Genomic DNA, 22,693 nt, shown 5'->3' with positions numbered 1-22,693 from the left:
CCCTGCCCTGTTGCAGCCTCAATACCCATCTGGGCTTTCTAACCCCACAGTAGAAAACTTTCCTCAAAGGGGGTAACTTCCACAGTTTCTACTCTGTATTCTGATTACTGAGCTTCCTGGTGCTTTAAAAGCTGTCAGGAAGAGGAGCTAATTAGTTCCCACCTCACTGTATGACATACATCCTTCAGAATAGGGAAGAGGAGGTGTTTAATGACTTACATTTTAATTTATTTCTCAAGCTTTTTTTTTTTTTTTATGGTAACCGTGGATATAGCTCCTTTGTAAGGCTTCAAAAACAAGCAGGCCTTGCTGTGATTGTTTCTGTTTATCTGCTGTCTTTACAATGCTCTCTTTCCCTCCCCACATCCAAGACTGTTTCTGATTGTATGCGGGCTGTGTGTGTTTAATTGCTGCTTAAGCAGATCTGTGAGATTTCAAAGTATTTTTTTTTATTTTATTTTAATACATGTATATACAAGTGTGTAATGAACATCAAAGCAGTGCTTGGAAAATAACAATACCTCTCTGCTTTTGATACCCTAACTGATAAATATTCATAGGAATTAAGTATATTAATGAAAATTGTAGTATTTCAATTTTCACAGGTGTCATGCTCAACTAAAATGTTTAAAAGCAGTATTTTGGTGAGTAAATAACACTTCTAGTACTTCTTTAAAGGCTTACATATTTTCAGCTTGTGGTAATTAAAGGGAATGTATTGTGAGTGGCTCAGTTGTGTACATAGCCTAGTTCTATAGGTTTGATCTTAAAAGTGGAAGGTTTTTTCTGAAGCATTTATTGTTCAGTGCCTCCTGTGCTTGAGATACAAATATAGGTGGTCTGAGTGTGGGTGTTGTTTTTTTTTTTCCTCTTAGTGTTTCTGAGAAATCTGGGGTTCAGCTTGTGTTACTGACTTGTGGTCTGTGTTCTTCAGGCTCCAGATGGCTCCATAGGTAGGATTTGAAACAGGTTTTAGCTGTTAGTAGAAAAATTGTAGGTCATCTGTGGTGTGGCATTACTACTTATTAATATAGCAGATCTACTTTAGTAGGAGTGCTGATGTGTTGAGTAAGAGGCTTATGAAAATGGAGTCTTTTCATGTCTTGCAGAAGTTCTGGCTGGTAACCAGCAGGGAAATGACCTGTATCTTTGCAGTAAATGAGTGATTGAAACTCCTCCTTGATAAGGAATCATGCAGAAGTTTTTTTTAGTTTCTATATTATGTTTTGACTGTTTGTCTTCAAACCCAGGATGTATGCATTATACATTATAATTGCAGTTAAGACCTTTTGCAATATCACACTGAAGTTTGAAGTCTCCAGCTATGGGCAACAAGGACCCTGCATTCCCACTACAGCTTTTTTTCTTTCTTTTTTTTTTTTTTTTTGAAACCTGATAGAGTTGACTTTAATTTCATAGTTGAAGCCATGCTGAGTATTTGTAAGTCTTTGTATTACTGGTAGGTAGTTATTTACCTTGAGACAATTTGGTAAGATAACCTGACTAAACCGCTTTTGTTTTTCAGCAGTGATGCTGAGGTTTGAGCAGGAAAATTACTGTTTCATTAACCTGCATGTTTTTACTTTGCAGTGTAAGTGAATGTCAGAACTATCTGTGTTACTTCTTTAGGCTATGCTGTATTTTCTAACTACGTAATTAGTAAGTAGCCTGTAGAACACTGCTCATCACTGGTCTGTTTTCTGTCACACTGAGGTGAATTATTGTAACAGTGTATAATCAGTCCTGAAGTTGTACACCGTGTACTATTTTGTTGTCAAAAACTGAGACCTGGAATGTTTCTGGGATCTTCCATTGGCTGGTCTGATGATCTGTGTCCTGTTCATCACCTGCAAAATTAGTAACACTCCCTATTAAGCAGTTTGTGGACTCTGACAAATTCTTAGTAGTGGAAACTTTTAATCAAGCTGTCCCTGCCCAATTCAGTACTGACAGCGAAGGCAGTGATGCATCTGAATTTCTCAGGAGCAGGATAAGCAATTACCTTTGGGCCAGTGGATGTTTTTCCTGAAGTAGTAGAGTTTACTGTAAGTTTGCTTTTGATGTTTTAGTTTATTTGCAGTATTGCGGCAAGTTTATGGCAGTATATAGACCAATTTCTTATGGAGTGTTTTCATGCTGAGGTTTTGATTTAGGACCTGAAGCTGATAACTGGAATACAAAGTTTCATTAACTGCCTTATTATTATTATTTTTTACAATTTGCTTGAAGAAGTTTTGTTCCTTGAGAAAGAGCAGCTTCATGCTTCTTATGGATCTTCAAACATCTGTATACCACTAAACACTTGCATGTTGCTTTTCGGTTCAGAAAGTCTTTTCAAACAAAGTAATTACACATAAAATATGAATTCAGCTATCTTTTATGATCCAGAAATTTCTAGCTGCATATGATATCTGTCACTGTGGTAAAACAAGTCATCTAGCTCCTGTGCTGCATGCTTTGAAATAGTGGCGGTGGTTACTTACTGTGATTGTTAGTTCTGAGGAGCAATTGTTCTCCTAATGCTACCATCTGATAAACTTGTTCTCAGCAAGTTGGTTGACTCTAACTGGAAATATGCAATGATGTTCTCCTTCATTTTTGTCTGGCGTCTGGGGTTCAAGCACACACAACCAATTCTACTCTGCCTGTATCAAGGCTTGTCTTGTAATGGACTGACTGTTGCCAATCTTAGTTGACTCATGAACATATAAAGGACAAATATGGTGGAAAACTGCTGTGTGTGAAAGTGTTAGTCTGCTTTTTAAGAGAAGACTGACATAGAAAAGACTGGAGAAGTTGAGTGTGATTCAGGAAAGTGACCCGATTCTGGACTTCAGTATTGAGTGAGTGAGATGTAGGATCTGATTTTTTTTTTTAATTAAAAAAATGTTTTTTAAGTTGTAGTTGCATTCGTTGATCAAAGAAAGCCTTTTTTTGTAGTGAATAATAGAATAAACTAGTTTAGAAATGACCTCCCGAGGTCATTTGGTTCTGCACCACTCTTGACTTCTACTTTGGCCTGAATAGCTTTTAATTGATCATCAAGCTGATAAAATCACTACATTTTCTTGAGTGATAGCAAAGAAAAAAATCAAACACATCAAAAGATGGATGTGAGGAGGGAACTGGAAGGTTTCTGTGATGTGTAGTAATTCAGTGCTTTGTCATGGGAGGGGGATCAAATATCTCAATGTTTTGTGAATGGATTTGTCTGCTTTGTGATGGTGTCTGCTTTAAAATAATGCATGATAAAACAGGAAAGATTTGGCCCAAGAAATGGCCTGAGTCATCTCCTGAAACTGGAACCTGGAATTGTAAGGAGCAGTGTGCTGTATCTGAATGGAAGCTGAGCTCCCTGGAACTTGTTGAACAATAACACTTTTTTTAAAGCTCTGGAAAGCAAAGAAGGTGGATTTTGTTGATTCTTCTTTCAGAATAACATCTTTCTGATGCTCATTATTTTATTGTATGACATCCAAATAAGTAAACTTAGTGTGAAGAAAGGCAAATGCTTGCTAGGTTTGGGTAAAGGTGGAAGGTTCTAGAATGTTATTTTCTGACCCAGATATTATCTGGGGACGGAGGTGTTAATCTTCAGGAAGGCTGTTTAGTTTGGGGGTAGCCATTCCTGTGCTCTTGTCTTTACATTTGTGGCTGACTGCTGCTGTGTTTTTAAAACATGGTTAATAGCCTTCATTGTTAATGCACAACTGTAACTGTAATGGAGATTTCTTACTTTGATTGTTCCTTAGGGATAGTTCATAAAGGTAAACCCATTAAGAAAACTAGACTTGGGTTAAACCTGCATGGGTAATCTAGTGCATAATTGTGCTCCAAGGTAACTAGGCCTAGTCTTTCTCAGTCTTTGCTTTTGGAAACCATGTGCTGTTTTGTTCTTGATCTTTTTTCACATTTAGCTTCTGTCTAACCTGCTTCACTGTAAGCTTGTTATGGCTTGTTTTATCCTTTCTGGATACAAGAAAAGCTCTCTGAGCCACGGTCTTCTCTCTTAGTCCAAGGCTAGTGAAACATAGAAGCAGAAGGACCAAACACTGAATAAGAGCAGAAATGAAAAAAATAAATGTGCGTAATATCTCTTGAACTGGTAATTTTTTTTGAAGCTATGCAAGTGTTGTGGACCAAACAAATGGCAAAACTTAAATCACAAAAGCATGTGTGATAGTCAGCTTCTCTCTACCCTCTTAAGAAAAAAGACAACTGTTTTTTCTTTACCCCCCACTCTGAACATAAAAAGGGACTTGGCATTAAGTGCTATTGACACTGGAATAATGAATGCTTACTTAAACTCCTTGAGTTACTGAGGACAGCTGTCTCATATGCCTTTGTAGGTTGTGAATCTGTGGTAGATGTCTATTTTTGGACAAAGTTTTATTGAAAAATGTGGTTAGAAAGTATTTTCTCATGTTAGTATTGACAAGTCTCTAGTGTAATTAGCTTATTCAGTACGGTGTCCCTCACTGGCCTTAAGAAGGTGTCTGCCATGTAACTGAACCTCCTGATCACAGGTGAAATGGGGCCATGCATTTAGAGAGAACTAAAGCATTCCAAGTTTACATTTGGCTTACAGCCTTACACAGTGAGTTTTCTCTTCCTCTTTATTTAGAGGATATGCTGTTGCAATCAAGTGAATGAATGGGAACTGTGATTTCTGGTGCAAACTCTACTTGTTTTGATCTTTGTGGTTGTTCTGAGTGTAGCAGCTTGATGAGCTGATCCTTTGTGAAGGGCTCCTGGTCTGGCTTAAGCCTGAATGACCAGCCCTTGAAAAGGAGTTGCATAGCTTGCTTTCAGGTCTGCAGCATCAGTAGTCAAAATTAGCGATTTCAGGTAATGAAACAGGCACAAATTCTGTTGGTGTACATAAAGATAGAACTTGATTGGAAGTGGAATTACAAAGCTTGGGGGTGCAAATGCCATTTTGCTCTGTCGCTTCAAGAAAGTGATGGAAGCTTGTAACTTTGGCAAACTTTCAGCAAAGGTTCCAAATCTTAGAAGCAGCACTTTAAAAATCAGCTACAGTCTGTTCTACAGCATTGTTTCTGTTTAAGTGAGAATGCTTGTTACCATATCTCACTATGGTAGTATTCTGCCTGCGGTGTTCAGAAGATAGTCAGCTTCCTACAGTAGAACAGTAGTAGTAGGAATGAAGGGCTGTATTATACCATAGGATTGTGGTTAAGGATTAAAGATGTTAGCTTTGTTCCCTTATTATGTTACAGAAAGTTTGGCAGAAGAACAAATATAATTATTATTATTATTTATTTTTTTTTGCCAAAAACAAGATGGCAAGTATGCTTTTTTCAGTTTTTTTGTATGACAGCTTTAAAGTAGAAGCAGTGGTGCTGCATACTCCCTATTTCTAGCTTACCTCAAATATTTGCAGGCTTGTGATTATATGTAGATCTCTGCCATGTTTTGCACTGGGCTCCTGCAGGAGACTTTTCTAAGGACTTTAACTGCAACTGGTAGAAGCTCTGTTTGTAGGAATACAATTGTATGGCTTAATCTGGAAATTCTAGTACTTCCTTGAGAGACTAGAAAACTAGTTCTCATCAGATCAATCATGAGGAGGAAAGATAAACATTGTAGAGTTTGGTATATGAAGGAATGATATCCTTAAATACCTTTTATGCATGTTTATGTTGTAGGGCACTGTAAATTATTTCCATCCTTGCTTTTTTTTTTTTTTTTTTTTAAATATATATAGCATAGAGGTTGTTAATACTGCTGAAGCCAAACCGGAGTTGGAACAGAATGCCATTGAAGATTCTGGTGTAGCTGTGCTATATGCAGATGCATTGAAGTAAGCTAGAATCTGGGAAGTACATATTTGGAAACTTGAGATAAGTACGACTTCAGTAATAAGCTGCTTCCTGAGAGCACAGTTGAAATCAGTGCCGATGTCTGAGTTTCCACTCAAGTAACGATCACAGTAGGCTCAATCTCTCACTGTCAAAATACAGCACAATGAACCCGTTAGTTACAATACTTCATTGCTTCCAGAGGTGGTCTGAAGTATGTTCCCCCAGTACATTAGGCTTTCTTCTCTGTGGCAGATTTAGGCAAAAGCTGTTGAAACTGTTATTGTAGCTGTAAATAAGATTGGATCCTTAATGTAGTTGCATCATCTGCTTTTGAAAACTTTGTGTATTTCATTCAGGTGAAGCCTGGATTTCTATCATATTGAGGTGATTGAGCTACTATGTGTAAATTCTGATGGCAATACCTGTAGTGTCTCCAGAACTGCTTTGTCAGCTCCCTTCACTTGTTTGTAGTCTGGCTGCCCTAAACTAGCCTTACTTCTGTCTGTAGTATCAGCTTCCTTGTTGTGTTATTCTTGCACTGTCACCTGACAGTTTGAAATTGCTGGAAACCCTGTTCAATTTTGCATATACTACTAATGCAATTGATTTTTCTTTTGTTTTTGGTGTCAGAATATTTTAAAGCGTTGATCAGATGTAAACCAAGTGGGCTGCTATGCATCGCAAAACTGTTTAATGTGTCTGACAGTTTGTCATCTAAAAACTATTCCCCTTCAGCTAAGAAATGGTTTCTTCCTAACAGATTGTGTTGGTACCCTTCAACAAAATCACATCAGGCTCATTGGAAAGCCTCTCAGTAAGATGGCAAGTCAAAACTAGAGAGCAGGCTAACTGAACAGCAGAGCTAAATTAATGTTTTGTCCCTTTGTTCTGTAACCAGTTCTGTAATACTAGTTGTCTTAAATGTTGCTGTTAATAACTCAACTGCAAAAATCTGTGTTAATCTTTCATGGAGCTTCCATGTCTCTTCGATCTACAAGGAGCTTGTGCCAAAAAATTGAGTAGTTGGTTTGGTTTCCTGAATGTATCAACTTTTGGCACTATTCCTGCCCCACCCCTCCCTGCATCTGGGAGATATCAGACTGAAACATATGGGCACAGAGTGACACAGCAAGAGAAGGATCGAGCTGAATAAACAGCCTCAATGTACTAACTATCCTAAAGAGTAGTGTATGGTTTGTGGGTTTTTTATTTTTAAATCCTTGAAGCCACTGCTTATACTGCAGTAACTTACTTCGTGGAGAGTTATCTTCTGTCTTCTCCCACCCAAGCAGTATGTGTTGGGACAGGTTATTTTCCCTTAATCACCATGTGGTTTGTTATTGGCAGTAGTGTGGGACAGGGCAGGGAAAACTTAAAAACTGCAGACAGCATTGGCTGACTTCTTTGTGGTGTCATTTGTGACCTCTTTATGTCCTAGTCCTGAGCGATGTGAGCATCACATCTCTCTGTTGGTTGGCCTAATAGACTAGAACTTGGTATTCATAGGCTGCATATGAGGACAATGAAGTACTATTGTCCAGGGATAGGCTTAGTAAGAGACTTGGTAATAACATAATGCAATCTGTGTCAGTACTGTTGGTATTTCAAACTCACAAACATCTAAAGGCAGTTAAGTGCATGTGTTAGTGTTTGCATGCTTTTTAATTCTTCAGTCCTCTTGGAAGATTGTTTCAGCATGTCATTTCTTGAATTTAAGAATACTGTCACATCTTGAAAGGCACCCTTGCAGTTCTGTTTTGCCTGCTGACTATCAGTGGTGTAATCTCATTTTAAGTACTTTTCTTCTCATAGTGTCCTACCCTTGGCCCTTATAGAAGGCATTGATGACCTTTAAGTTGCCAGGCTAAATAATCCAGACTTTATTAGTTGTGTCCTATAAGAGTATTTTCCTGTTCTCTCAACTCAAATTCATCTCTGTTAGCCAAGGTCAACTGTAATGGCATATGGATTCTAGGTAAATATTTTGTGCGAAAGTACTGGAAGATTATTGGTTGCTGTATATACTGAAGAACTTTCTCCCCTCTGCCTGCCCCCTGACACTCACAGTGCCAGTGCATGAGTAACCAAAATGTGTAATCACTAATGCTTCAGCTGATTAGGTTCTGGCTCATAGTAGGACTTCCTGTTTTAGTATTTGGGTATAGGAGCTTCATGCTGTGTGGTATTACTACACTTCATTGATTTGCAAGTGTCTCATTACAGTCATTTGCTGTTCATTACTTTTGACATGAGTGTTGTTCTGGAGGAGGGGAGTAGAAGAAGGCAACTTCAAAGTTTTCATGGGTCGGGGAGAAATAAGAAGACTGAAGGAAGCAGCTCGGGCTTAGGTAATTGTATCACCTGAGTGGCTGTGTTGAAACAAGTGGAGGCTGTAACAATTATAAAGCTTGTATCTTATTTCGCAGTTACTGTCTACAGACAGTAGTCTGCTCATCATTACAAATAACTTCTGGTGAACTTAGATGCTGATATTGTTTTATTTGGATCCTACTTAGTGGGTAATCGGCTGTTTAAATAGTTCTGCGTTCAATAAAGGGGATACTGGGTGACCTCTCTTCTGTAAGTCTGGAAATGGTAGTAGGTGCTCCGATCTCTGTGTTAAGAAAAATCTTTCAGTTCTGGTGTTTGCTGGTGTTTTGTCATTACTCAATTAGTTTTCACTAATTTAAGATAGTCTGCCTTCAAGTATTCAGTATGTGTAAGTGTACCCAACTTCCAGAAAATGTTCTTTCCAATGCTTTTTGTTTGTGTTAACATTGGTCCTTCAACCACAGCAGCAGCAAGTGAGTATCTCTTACCTACCTGTGCCTGAAAGAACTACAGTATGTTAGACATTCCTCTAGTCTGCTTGCATTAAGAGACAGCTTTGAAGCTGGAAGGAGTGGAAAGCTGTGGTTTAATAGTCCTCATCAAAGAGTACATGCAGAATTCTGATTCATTGGGAATATCTACCTACCTGCTTTTCTAGAGTAAACAAATAAAATCTCATTGCACTAATGTTATGGAAGGCCCTGTGAAAAGTATTTGAAAGAACAAGCCTAAAATATTTCTCACAAGAGTGACTATTCCTAGAAATGTCATTAACATTTGTGGGATCTCTTTAAAGAGTGGTTTGGTTTTTGTTTGTTTTTAAGTTTGGAGACGATACCCTAATGTGTTTCTGAATCATTTTTGGTTCGGGATTCTTTAAATGCTTTATTTTTAGTCTAAAATACACTGTTAGAAGCTTCTATAAGAGGAAGAGAGCATCAAAATGGTGTAGCATGTTTATGTGTTTGGTTGGTATGCCAGTGACTCCAGCTGTTTTGTTATAAATATTCTAACTGTATCATTAAAGCATGTTGCTCTCCAGGGATCTCCACACTTACTTCCCCTAAGGAAGATGTTCTGAAGATGTTAACCCAGTATTCGTAAGCTTCTAACAGTTCAAGTGAGAAATTCAAGGACTGAGAGTTCTGTGCCCTGTCTCCTGAGCCAGCCACTCTGAAATGACTTAGTGTGACAAGTAGGAAAGGTGCAAGCTATTGTATTTCCCCTGAATCTCAGGTAGCTTGTGTGAAACATGGCTGAACTGCTGCTTGTAAGCCTCTATTGTTACACACAATCAAACCTGTTTTAAAACAAACCATCAGCAATAAAAAAAACAAAACAACAACAAAAAACTCCAAAGAATTGACCAAAGAGAAACAACAAGAAGACCACCCCCCATGCTTGCTTTGGAAGGGTTTGATTTTCCCATCAATGATACTAAAAGCGGAGAGTGACAGGTGCAAATCCAGACCTGTGTAAGCAGCTAAAAGCAGATGCTCAACCTACAGTAGAATAAAGTGATGTAAATACCTAAGTAAAGTAAGTCAAGGTACATCCAAATTAAGGTTGCTAGTTGCTACTCGTATTTCAGGTTATGGCATCAAACTAGATCTGCACCTGTTAGTGTGATTGCTCTGTCACTGAGGAGATGGAGGTTGGTGGACCATCTCTGAGCTGGAAAGAAGGTTAGCATATTCATTTGTGACTGGGTATGTACTAAACTGATTTGTCCTTTCTGCTTGTGTAGACTGGAGCGATGTTTGTGGTGGGAGAACATGATCTAATTTCACGTTTCAGCAGAGTTCTCAAAGTTTTATCAGTGACCCTGTGATAAGTCAGTGTCTGTTGTTTTAGATTGTTGGTATAAACTTGTACAGGTGGAATCATTTGTTTTGACTCAACTCCCAAAGTTGGATATGCTCAACTATAACATGAGAAAGCTTTGTGTCGCTACTAGAGTGAAACCAGTAATCGTAATCTGTCTCGGTAGCTTCTGAGGTGTTTGTGTAAGAGGAGGGGCTTGAAGTAATGATATACCCAAGGTGACAGCATTAGATAAATGTATGTGTCTGCTGGAGAGCATCTTCTGGCAAATACACAAGGCCTTCACTTAGTTTTTGGATAAGAGGAACCAGTTTCTATTTCTAGTTCATTTTGGTGACTACACTCCCTAATGTTTCTCAAGAAACATTTTGTTGAGCTTTCAGCTCCCACCAATACTGTAGGATTCTTAGGAAGATAAAATGATATTAAGCTGAGAAACTACAGTGTCAACAGATAGCTCTAGTGACTGACGTGTTTGTGTTTTCTCTCCATAGACTGTACTGTGATTTTAGTGGTAAGTTGTCTTGTTTGAAGGCTATTGTTTGAGTGCAAATAGTGTTATCACTATTGAGCTTAGTGTTTAAGAAGATAGTTTAGGGGAAAAAGGGGGGGAGGGGGGGGATAGCGCTGTTTTTGGCTCAAAATGTCGTATGTACAGAATATTTATACTGTTGTTTTGATTAGAAAATAATTGCTTATAAGGTGAACAGTTAATTATTATTATTATTATTTAAATACAGTGATATATAAAAAACCCAGCAAAACCAAACCCATAAAACAAAGGCTGCTCCCTTCCTTGAGATGCTCAGACTCTGTCATGCAGCTGTTTCATGGAATGAATGTTGTATATTGCAGTGGCATAAGTTGGCCTTGATATATGAAGCTGCAGCAGCAGGCTGTTTTTTTGGTTAGAAGCTTTATGCAGTCATTGTTCTAACAAGTTAAAATAGACATTCATAATTAAAGTACTTATTAATAAATAGTGCTGTTTCAGTAAGTACTGTTTACAAGGTACTGAACATGTATGGAAGTCATTTGTGGACAGGTTAGACTGTTTTCAAAGTGCAGTAGTAGGTATCTGTGTGCTAAGATTCTTCTACCAGGGAAGCCTTTAAATGCAAAGGAAGGGTACCAGTAAAGTATAGTAAGCATAGATGGAAGACATGAAGTTCAGCATTTTTGGTAACAAATGGGTGTTGGAGATACTAGGATTAACTACTTCAAAAATGTGGATTGGGGAAATAGTGGCAGTAGAGATGGCATAATGCATAGAACACTTCATTGCTCATTAATCTTATGTAGGATGTGGATGTGTATTAACAACCTTTCATTAGCAAAACAGGTGTAAGATTAAGGAGGGGCTGCAGCCTTTAGGAAATAACTACATTTTGCATTTAATATAGTGAGGTACTGGGCAGAGGGAAGGAAGAAACTGTTCTCACTTCTGGGCCTACAGGTGTTTTTCTTCCTTCACAAGCAGGTCTGCTTTGTTCTGTTATCCTTCTCTGAAGTCAGTCAGTTCCCTGTGTGTTTGTTTATTTTACTCAACTGTTATAAAGAGGTGTTCTATCTTGCATCATGAAGAGGCAGTCCTTTTGCTTGCCTTGAGTCTGCCCTACTAGTGCTTTTTCATTAATCAGCCTAAAATAAATAGTGATGAGGAAGAAGATGTGCAGAACAGTTGTAAGTCTGTATGGCTGTCTTGTGGACTTCTTAAGAAAGAATAAACAAAGACAACCATTTTTGCACAAGAGTTGGTGAATTTTGCATTTGATTTCAGTGTCACATTAACAGCATGGGTTTTTTTCTTGTTTGCAAAGATATTTCAAGGAGTCTGGCTAGATAGATACATAGCTTCGGAGAAAAACCTTCAGTCTGTGTGCACGCAGAGTATTTAAAAGAAGCCTTTTCTTCCTTTACTCTTGGCTTTCACCTCTGGATATGGTCTGTTCTGGATATGGTACCTGTTTTTGTGGGTAATCGTATGTTGTCACTTCACTTTTTAACTGTCAGTGTAGGATAAAAGGTTGCCTGTGTAGGAGGCAACTGTTAATATTCTGATTGGATCACAGACAGATTGTGTGAGTAAAGGCTTATCAAATCAGCTGTTGTAATATCTGGTTCTTAAATGATCATCTTAGTCCAAGCCTGAACTCTGGAAGGTTTAGAGCCCCACTTATTCTTTTGTAAGTATCTCACACCTGTGGATGACTGTTCTTTTGATCTGTGTTACTGATAGTCTGTGAATCTTCACAGTATGCTGGAGAGCTGGAGGATAACTAAAAAGCGTTGAATGGGCTGAAGTGGCATGTACTATTTGTCTCCTTGCCAGGCCAGTAAGAATACTTTCTTCCAACTCTGACCATCAGTAAGGAATTCAGGCTTGGGTAAACCTGGCCAAGTTAAAACTGAAGAAAAACACTTTGTTTTCCACCAAGATGTTAATCTAGTGAACTCTAACATATAGCTGTGGAGTTAAGGATGTTGCTTGGGTGAGGAAAACGTGTGATAGTCTGCAAGTGTAGCGGTAAGAAGTGTTGTTAAGGGAAAGCAGAAAAAGCGGCTGGTGCTCATCACTTATGGAAAGGAAGGGAAGGAATTTGTCTTGCTTTTCTTTGTATTTTAGGGAAAAAAATATGGTGGGCTTTGTTGGGCTTAAAGTTAAAACTAAGGCTGGCATCCTGCTGAAAATCAAGTTCTTATGTTAAGACTTGCTCAGGTTTAGCATCTTAATGCACTGTATTCTGTCTCTGTACATAAATGTGCTTCGGTTTTTCTTTTCCCCAGTGCTCTAATCCATGTGTTCAATGCCTTGTCTCTCATTTTTTGTTAGTAGCAATGAAGTGTGTTTACAGGAGGGTAGGCAGTCTCATCAGTATGTGTGCTATGAAGTTGTTCCTTGTATAAAGCTCAGTATTTGGGCTCTTGACAATTTTTTTTTTTCCCATGACCTTTTTAAACTGCAATTGTATAAGCTAATATTGTATGTTCTTCTGTGTAGTTATGTGAAAGAATAGCTCTGAGCGTGATAAATTCATTGATAGGATCAGCTTAAAGGCAGTTTAATCCTCAGTGTCTAACAGGTGTTGCTCTGGGTGTGACTTCCATTTGTTCAGCTTGAAACACAGCTTTTCTTTTTCTCTGTACGTACATTATGTACTCCAGTCCATGGTTTGATACAAGGTGAATGTCTTCATGGTGTTTGTTTGGTAAATGGTTTGGAGATCACTAACTACATCACTATGAGTTATAATGCCAAAGAACAAAACTCTTTTTCTTTGCTTGAGAAGATGCACTTGTGGCACACAGCAAGAACCTATTGCTTTGAGTACCACCCTTAAACTTCTTTTAATCCCTTTGCTCATTACTGCCATATCCTTCTGATAGTTGAAGATCCATATTCAGATCCAGTGCTGAGGAGGCAGAAATCATGATCTGTCTTAATTGTAGTCCTTCTTGAGGAAGAAATCTAAACCAGTTCCCCAGATTGTATTATGTTGTGTAGGAATCTTGCTATGTAGTAGGCCCATGACCTTTTTGCGTAGCATTTAGTGGGGAGAAGCCTTGGAGGATATTGTAGCCTGCTTGAGATGGCATTGGACGGAAGCTTCAACACACATCAGGTACTAAATACCAATGATTTAAAAAGAAACAACAACAAGAAGTACCCTACCATCAAGCAATGAAAAACCTCCCCAAAGTCTCCTAATTTGTCTAAAATTTTCCTAAATGTTATCTTGAAGATGCAAAAGCTTGACCTCCATTTTATCAGTAGATAAGAGGCAAGTATTGTCCTTACCTCCTCCTATTGGAAATGTAAATTTCTTCTAGCTTTCATTGTCTTTAAGATCTATACACGATTGAAGAGGTTTCTCAACTTTTAGCACTTCTGTGTGTGAAGTACCTTCCTGCTAAAGGTGAATATTATCAGCTGAAGACCCATTCTCCTCCCACTTTACCTTCTTTTCAAGGCAGATCTGCATAATGCCCTTCCCTTAGACCTGTAATCTTGGTTTCATCTGTGGCACTCTTCTAATCTGCATGTATAGGCCAACTCCTTTGTTATTTTTTCTCTTCCTGCAGTAACTTCTGTAAGATCCAGACTTAGAAGATCCAGAAGTTTTTTCACTCACGTAGTTAATAGTTCTTTTCTCTGTTTCCTCTTCTCACTGAGTTACCCAGAAGATCACTGAGATCTTTGTATATTGATTTGGTCTTTGCGTGGTCAAGCCATGTTTTGCTAGCAGCTGGGCTCACTAGTTCTCCTATAACTGAAGGTTACAGGACAGAAGTTGTTTAGGAGCTTGGCAGGGCTCAGGTGACTTGCCATGCCACAAGTTGGAATGTGTATTGTCTAACAGGCTCTGCAGCTAGGACATAGCTGAGTGTACTGTATCTGTTCATCATGTAGTGCTGTTGCCTGTATCTCACTTCAGGGCTACATGTGCCAGGTTTACGGTTTGCCATCCATCTGTATAAGGCAGTGACTGGTCTGTGGGGCTTGAGTGGGGAAGAGGCTTGATGATGTAACAGTAGATTTCTGCATTAAAACCCATGGTAAGTAAATGGAGCTTGCAGCTCAAAGACTGCTAGATATTCTGTGCTGGGTAGGGCAGAGGTGGAGTGGGTGATGATCTTGGGTACCTTCCTGGTTTGCTTGCATGGGAACACTGGAATCAAGCTTCTAAAGTGAAACTGACACTAATCACACAACTGACTTTCTGCTGCTTCACTGACAGTGTAAACCCCTCTGCTGTTAATTTGCCGTGCTTGTCTACTTGGTCTTGACCACCTGCCTGCTAATTTGTCTTCATCTTGGTGATTTCACAGATCTGTACCTTGTGAAGGACTCCTGTTCAATTTATTTCAAAAGTTTTACTCCAGTGACTGCTAACAAGCTGAAATGACTTTTGTGTAAGCACCAGGTTGTGGAATTGCATACTGGGACTCGAGAAGCACAAACTTCTCTGTTTAGTAGTTTGTCAACAGGTAACAGTCAGTTCAAAGTTCCTGTAAGGGAGTGGAGTTAAACTCTTCCTGTATCAGCTGAGTTAGCAGAGAAATTTTGATCTGATGTAGGTGTACAGAGGAAACATTGAAAGCACAGATTCCTCAGTTGTGATGAGGTGGCTTAAATATCTCTGAACTTCTTCTGGAGTTGAACTTCTGTTGGGTGACTCACAGCTGTGTAGACTGTACTCGACTGAACACAGATCTAAAAGCTGCTGGGTCCCTAGGCTTTTGGTAGCCTTCATAGTTGTGAGCAGAAAAAAAAATGAACTGCTGCAGAGTTGACTGAAGTATGTGAGAGCATGTAATGTTTAACTGGTTTTAAAATTAGAATGAAAAACTAGAAGCAAGACACTGAAAACAGAAGCTACAGGTGTTGTAAACATAAAAACATTTACATGGCATTCTGCTGCTAAGAGCATTTCCTTTCTTTGTTAGTGAATTCAAGTTAAATAATACAGTGATGGAAAAACTTGCATTGAACTAGTTTTGACATGCTAGGAGTGTGACATGGGAGGGTAACAAGCTGTTCTGCAAAGAAAGCAAGCTTAATTTGAGTGAAGTCATGCTCTGGCTTTGTAAATAAACCAGGAGAATGGTTTTGATTGTAAACTCTTGCTGATGTTTTTAGAAGCAGGAGGAACAATTGCTTTTGACAGGATGTCTAATTTAGAAAAACAGAATATTAAATATCAATAAAGAATACATGTTTGTGCAACACAAGTATGTTTTATTTTATTCCTTACTTTTTGTAACTTCTTTTATGGATAAAGGTCTAGGATTGGAATGACACCAGTATACTTTTCAGGACTTAAGGGTAGTACAAAGAAGAGTGAAACAACTTCTATGCTTTCTATGCTTTTTGTTCCATACAGCTCCTTTATTTTGTCTTCTCAGATTGCAACTTCAGGTACAGAAGAGAGGACTAAAGGAAACGAAAGCTTTTAAATCCCTATGTTAGGTAACCTCTTAGCCAGCTCTTCAACACTTCAGTCAAGATATAGTACCAGTTTTAATTTCTCAGTACACTTTCATACTGTGTTGTTTCCCCCTCCCAGCATTTCTTTGAAGGAGTGGAGTCTTGAGACGACTGAGCTCACCATGTATTCTGTACAGGCACATGTAGAATAGAACATAATATTGGGTTTTGGTTCCTTTTTGCTGTTCAGATGAATAGAAATGTTCTACTGCCCAGTTTTTGGTGTGTTTTTTCATTTGTGGCCATCCATTCCACTGATACGTTTCTCATGGCTCTTTAGTTATTTGGAGAGTCAGTCGTCCCATTGACTGGTTATCAAGCTGTCTGTCAGCAGGAGTAATGCTTTTCTATTGCTCTGAGCAGCTTCATGTTTGGTATTTCAGTTTGGACCCAAGGAACCAGCTGATGTTCCAGCTTTGCTTTTAACCACTCAACTGTTTTTTTTCTAACCTGTTGACTGTTTAGGTATCTGAAGGAAACTTAAAACTTTGTTCCCTTTTACTCAGCAAAACGGTTGTGCAGTGTGAGGCTTTAAATTCATCTTACCTGCTTGGAGTAGGGCTACTGCTCTGCTGCAGCTTGGAATGTCTTTGCACTATCACTATACTGTCCTTAGCAGCTCCAGGTTGTGTGATACCATCTGCCATTGTGAGTTTGCCCTAAACAGTACTTGATGTCTGAAGAAGTCAGACTATACTTTTCAAGCTTCAGTATGTTTTGCACAGCTGTCTTACAGTCTTTTCACCTAATGGAAGTCGACAGTTAAGGATACTACTTTGCTGGCTTGGGGCCATTGTGTGTATGTATGTAACCTGTTGGGGTGACACGGTCCAGCATAACAGCTGGGGAATTTTTCTTGTAAGCAGTGCTGGGCATCTATTTCAGAGACATTTTCAGGATTCTTTTCTGCTCCAGGAGTTTCTTAATCTTCATTTTGATGTACTGAGTTTTCCTGCTGCCAACTAGCTGTATAGTTCCCCAAATTCTGAACTGTAAGATCATGAATGAAGATATTTTTAAGCTTCTCTCCCTTCCTATTGTGCTAAGATTTTGTCTTCCCAATCTCGTTTATTGAATGTGTGTGTGTGTGTAGACTTGGTACAGAGAAACTTAATCTGGTGATTACATCCTTTCAGGCTCCTAGTAACTTGCTTGCTGACTCCAAACATGACTGTGTACTGATCGAATGGGTAGCAGAGTTTGAGCTTTTGGTTCCCACTTTAGTGGAAAGCTGTCTCCTTAATGTATCAAGATCCAAAAGACACTGTAATCTCTTGATGGCCATCTTTGTTGTAAAGTCAGTAGAACAGCGAGTAACTGCATGCTTGACTGACTTGTGTGGATAGTTCATAGCTTGAGTGTACTTACACTGGTGCTTGAGAAGTTTTCTGCAGTATCTGTAACTCTTGCTGTGTTTCACAACTGATTGAGAAATGCTTCTACTTTAATAATTACAGAGCAGCTGAATTATGAGGAACTGTTCAGTTGCAAATCACTCCAGGAAGCAAATTTTTTTTTTATTTTTGTCAGCAGTTTGGAAGAATCTGTACTAGTGAGTGTGCAAATGGGTTTGTGAACAAGTCGCAAGTCTAATGTGTTCATCATCTTCCTTTGATATTTCAGTTCATGTGCGTATGTCCTTGTTTTCCTTCTCAAGTTAGTTCATGTTACTGGATTTCAGTTTTCAGGAACTGTAGTTTGGGGAGTGCTTTCTTGATGCTGTGTGGTTGCAATGAGAAATGGGGCCAGAGTTGTTTTCTCACCAGGTTTGCATCTTGGAGAGGTGCAGTACGTGTCCTTGCACAACTGTACATCTGGTCACATCTGAGGTTTCAGGTCACTAGAACTGACGTCTTTTGTGTGGCTTTTTATCAAATGCTTCTGCTGAAACTTTTTTTGCTAGTTGGTGTCTCTTTCCTGCACACCTTTATACACCTGGCATGGTGTTTTGGTATTTAACTGGTTATGTCATCTTTCCCTATCAGGGGATCACTTACAATTTGTGTTTTGCCTTTCTGCTCATTTTTACATGTAAAAACCTGTTTGCTTTTTATAGGGAGTGTTACCAGTTTGCTGTGTCATGTTGTTAGTGGCTGTAGAGCCTGTTGTAGTGCTTTGGTTTACTCATTCTCATTTTCTCTCAGTAGCTGGAATCACTGTTCAGCATCCTTCAGCCGGTACTTTTGGGTGTTAAATAAAAGCTGATACAGGCTTGTTCTGTAGTTGTCCTTCCTCTGTCTTTAGGGATTTAAAAAAACAAATACCTGAATGAAACAACTGAAGTGTCAGTTATTTCCTACCATCTTTTCCAGGTTAATGCAAAGGCTTCCACTGTAAGCTGACAGGTGTCTTTTGTATCTTCTATTCTTTTGGAACCTCCCCGGTCACATATGGGCTATACAGATTGTAACTATAGCACTTATTAGAGTTATGTTAGCAAAATTAATTTCTGTATACCTTTCCTTTATAGTAAGCAAGACAACAGGTAACTGTAATAAAGAGGGTTTATTACTCTGGAAGAATATTATGCAATTTAATGATTAGATAGCAATGCTTTAGGTGTCTTCAGAGTATATGTAATAAATTGGTTTGAAATGCTGTTCTGTTGAGTTCATCCTCAGTCTAAAATGAGTGCTTATGAGGAAAGCGTCTTCAGGTCAGTGCTTTTGCATCATTGTATATAAGATTACTGGGTTATAGTTCAGTAAACAAGCCATGTTTGTTAATATAAACTTTATACTAGCAGAGGACCTGAATTTAAAGTTTTCACATCAAAAAGGCTATCAATTAAAGAAGAGATCTGATGCGCAGGCATAACTCTGTAATGGAACTTGGGTACTTAATGAGCTGTGTCTTAATATGACAGGGCTGCATGTGTGTGTTCAGCTGATGCTCTGCATTATGTGTCTCATTTGAACTTAAGATCTAAGGATGGAGAGGGTGAAGAAAAGTGCTAAGACTGAGTCTTACAGGTGGGTTAGAGAAGTGAATCTTGAGAACACTTCAGGTTTGGGAACTTCTGATCTCTGTTCCAATTTTTCTAGTATGTGGAACTAGTTGTGACCTACTGAGAGCATCACTTTTCCTGTGGGGCAGGCTGGCTGGGCATGTGATGCTGTGTAGCCTTGGATGCTTTCAGTGGGCTGGAAGTTAATGGCTTGGTATCAAAGGTCATAGCGAAGTCATGAAGCTGCATCATATTTGAAGGTGAACTGGGAGTTGTGGTAGCACAGTACACATTAAGGAACTCGGTAAAATTGAGAGATTTCAATATATGTGTAACTCAGGACATTATCTTGATTTGACAGATGCCTTAAAGGACAAAACAGCTGCCATGTCATTATCTGACACAGCTGAAAATATCTTGTGTGTGACTGTGCTGCCTGTGTCTGAAGCATGGACTCCTTAGGCAGATGGATGTTGCATTAGGGCTTCCCTAGATGGTGTCAGAATTCCAGATGCTGAGATTACTTCAGCATCTTCTGGTGTTACATGGGATTCTGTGCACTGACCCTAGAGTGGAAAACATGTGGCTGGTGCACAGCTCTGAAGTGTTGCTCCTTGCACAATGAATCCTTAGGGAATGCGTGCTCTTACAGTAGGTATGAGAATTATGACAACCATTTTATAAATGACCGACAATTTGACATAAGTACCTTATTTAACCCTTAGCTGACCTCTCCACTGAAGATGCTCCTTCCTCCTGTCTCCTTGCTGGTGTTTGCACAGAGATGTCTTTTCATTTGTTCATTGACTATAAAGAAATAAAGAGAATGCACAATGGTATTTGGCAGTGCCTGTGATTGACTTCAGCTCGGTCCTCTGTGTTTCTTACAGCTTGCAGTAAAATTAATCTTAGGATTCTGTGTTACTTTCTGCTAACTATTGTTCAATTTTGTAAATGCTTTCAGAGGAGCAGAAACGGCAAACAATATTTGCCTGCCTATAGTGGCTGTGGCAGATATTGACACTTGCTTTACTGGAGCCAGTAAAATTGGAGCTGAGCCATACTTACCTGCAGATGAGGTGGTCTTAAGCTCTTGCTGTCAGACTTATTGTGCTTATAGATATAATAGGTACAGAATTAGCATGTAGACTATTGTGTTCTTAAACTTGGGTTTGTTTTCCTTCTTGTGGCTTTCTTCACTTATGAATGTGGTGGAGTTTTTTTTGTTTATTTACAGGTTCCACGTGATCTTAAAAACAGCGGAACTGGATTTGCTGGTTGTGATCTTGTTGCTGTGCATTTTGTTTGGAACTTCGGATTTAGCATTGTGTACAAACATCCCCTCTTAACTGAGGACTTAAGTGACACGATCTTGAAATACCTGTATTCCTGAAGAACAGTTAGAAGAGCAGTTGCTTTATTTTTAAGCAACTATGCACTTTTCACTAATTCTTTTTCTAAAATATTTTTTCTCATGAGCATGTTCTTATAAAGAGAGTTTGTTTGAAGCGAGGTCTTCTTTTTAATTACTGTGTATGCTTCTGTACAAATAGAGTTGTATAAATCTGATATGGAAGCAGTAACTTCTGTTAGCTTGTGGATACTACTGCTTATTCTTCAAACTCTCCTACAGTGAGTTAGAATACTTACTGTTGGTTCTCTACCAGGCATTAACTTTGATTAGTTAGTGAGATTTTTCCTTTACGTTAATAGAGATTCTCTTGAATAGTGTTAATTAAGGTGCTGCTATTTTAGCAGACCATGTCCTGTGTCACCTATGCATGTTGGAAACTGGTTGCTCTACATAAAAGGTGTAAATGCTTTCCAGAAGAATCTTGTTCTGTGTGTATTTGAAATAAGTTTGAAATTCTTTTTGTCATAAGCTTTTACTTGAACAACAGCATTTTACATTTGCTTCTTGAGGCATGACTGAGTCTTCGTGCCACAGGTCTTACGAGTCTCTCTCTTTCTCTTGTCTTGCAGTGAATGATAGTGTCTAGAAAGGGTATGTCCCTTCAGGAGAGAGGTGCCAATGTCCAACCGGCCTAATAACAATCCAGGGGGGTCACTGCGACGTTCACAGAGGAACACTGCTGGGGCCCAGCCACAAGACGACACAGCAGGAGGAAGGTATGATTGCTACTCCTCAGGGTGTCTTCATGTGTTAAAGCAAAGTTGATGTGATTTTCAAAGAATGAACTTTCCTGATCAAATACTGAAATTTGAGCAAAATGTTTTCATAAAGGTTGTCTATACTGTTGTTGCTTGGCCTGAAAACGTGGCGAATTCATCATAATGCAGCATGCTCAGCTAGATTAGCAATAGTATAGCTATGTGAAAAAAATGTAATTGAACTTTATTGCACAAGCCACTGGTAGTAACAAGTTCTTCTCCCTTCTTCCCTGCCTGTTGATGTCTGTAGGGGCTGGCAAAGACACAGGTCTGTGAAACCTGGGGGAAAACCTGTGTTCCTTTTAGGAATGCCAGTAAATCAGTATTTTCTGTTCCTTTGCATTGCATATTAATTCTGTGTAGCTTTTGAATAGCTTAAGTATGAAAGACTTTCCATGTCTTAATATACCAGTGAGCAAGTGGATTGAGTAGTATTAGTTCTGTAACTGATAGCGTTTGTAGTGTAAAATTAGGTTGTTGAAATATTTCTTTGGATTCTGACTGTATAATTACTGTCATTCAAACTATGGAAATAAGTTTTTACCAAGTGAAGCTTGTTTGGATGCATCTTTAGTTTAAAAAAAAAAAAACAAAACAAAAAAACACACAAAACTAGTCTAATAAATGTTAGTACTATGGTAGACAACATCTGTGTACTCTTTCCTTGGAGATGTTACAAGTGCATGTTTGCCTGTGTTTTCATCTTGGGTTCTCTAGTGTATTAAAATGTTGTAGGTTATTGTCACTGAGTAACAAGTTCTTACTATAAAGGTTTAGCATTCAATCAAGTGGTAGATTCTCCCTAGTATAAGGGCTGACTGAAAGTGAGGTCATTGTTTGAAGGATGTTAACTGTTCTTCTAATCACTGCACAAGTGGAGAAAAACAAAAACATTTGATAAACACAAGGCTTTTGCCCAGTGCTCATACAGCTGCTGTCATATATCCCACATATGTCTTCCTTTAACTACTATTTAGTAAACACAGGTTCTTGAGAACAGGATCTCTGCTGCCTTCACAGCTATGTATAGACATTTATAGACATTTATGGTTAGTAAAGTATCTAAAGGCCTGGGTGAAAGTATACTAGTTAATGTGATCTTGATGAATTCATTTTGTCTTAATGTATTCTGTGTTTTCTTGGTGATATGTTGGGTGGAAAAAAAAGCCCTATTGTACGAGGAACAATGTGAGACATCTGTTGGGTCCTTCAACAATTCGTGGATGATATAGTAGGAGTTAAATTTACAGAGGCTACCATAAGAAAAGCTAGTCTTCAAATGCAAATTGAAGGATTCATGCCTCCATATATGTAGGATGAGTTGGGGTAGTATGTTCTAGTTCTGTTGCTTATTGGTACACAGATTCTGGGTTTTGTAGTATCTTGAAACAGATGCTGTGTCTACTTCTAAGTGACTGCGTACTGGTTGGTTACTCAGAGACCCTGGGATAAGAGCATTTTCTGCCACTTTAGACCTGGCTTTAATTTTGCCCCCATGTATTCTGGCTGTAGTGAACACAAGAGCTTCCTCAACTGTCAACTCAAGTCTGTTGTAAAAGGAGGTTGGAGAAATTTGCTTCTTCTGTTCTCAAGCTGAAATGTTAT

General features: G+C 38.7%; 1 protein-coding gene across 8 annotated transcripts in view; it reads left to right on the top strand.

Annotated features, from left to right (window-relative positions):
• Positions 1-22,693, top strand: part of TRIP12 (thyroid hormone receptor interactor 12) — a 65,297-nt gene that overhangs the window by 1,532 nt on the left and 41,072 nt on the right. For 7 of the 8 annotated variants that reach the window (XM_072344596.1, XM_072344595.1, XM_072344594.1 and 4 more), the window contains exon 2: positions 20,900-21,046. In XM_072344596.1, the coding sequence (XP_072200697.1) occupies positions 20,949-21,046 (98 nt within the window). In that variant the 5' untranslated portion in view covers positions 20,900-20,948. Of the gene's footprint in view, positions 1-618; positions 645-20,899; positions 21,047-22,693 lie in introns of those variants that run through there. The other variant, XM_072344591.1, reaches the window with a different exon arrangement.

This window comes from Excalfactoria chinensis, chromosome 9 (assembly GCF_039878825.1).
Source record: "Excalfactoria chinensis isolate bCotChi1 chromosome 9, bCotChi1.hap2, whole genome shotgun sequence".
NCBI classification, from domain to species: domain Eukaryota; kingdom Metazoa; phylum Chordata; class Aves; order Galliformes; family Phasianidae; genus Excalfactoria; species Excalfactoria chinensis.
The sequence above is the reverse complement of the archived record's forward strand: the minus strand, read 5'-3'. Positions and strand labels throughout refer to the sequence as shown.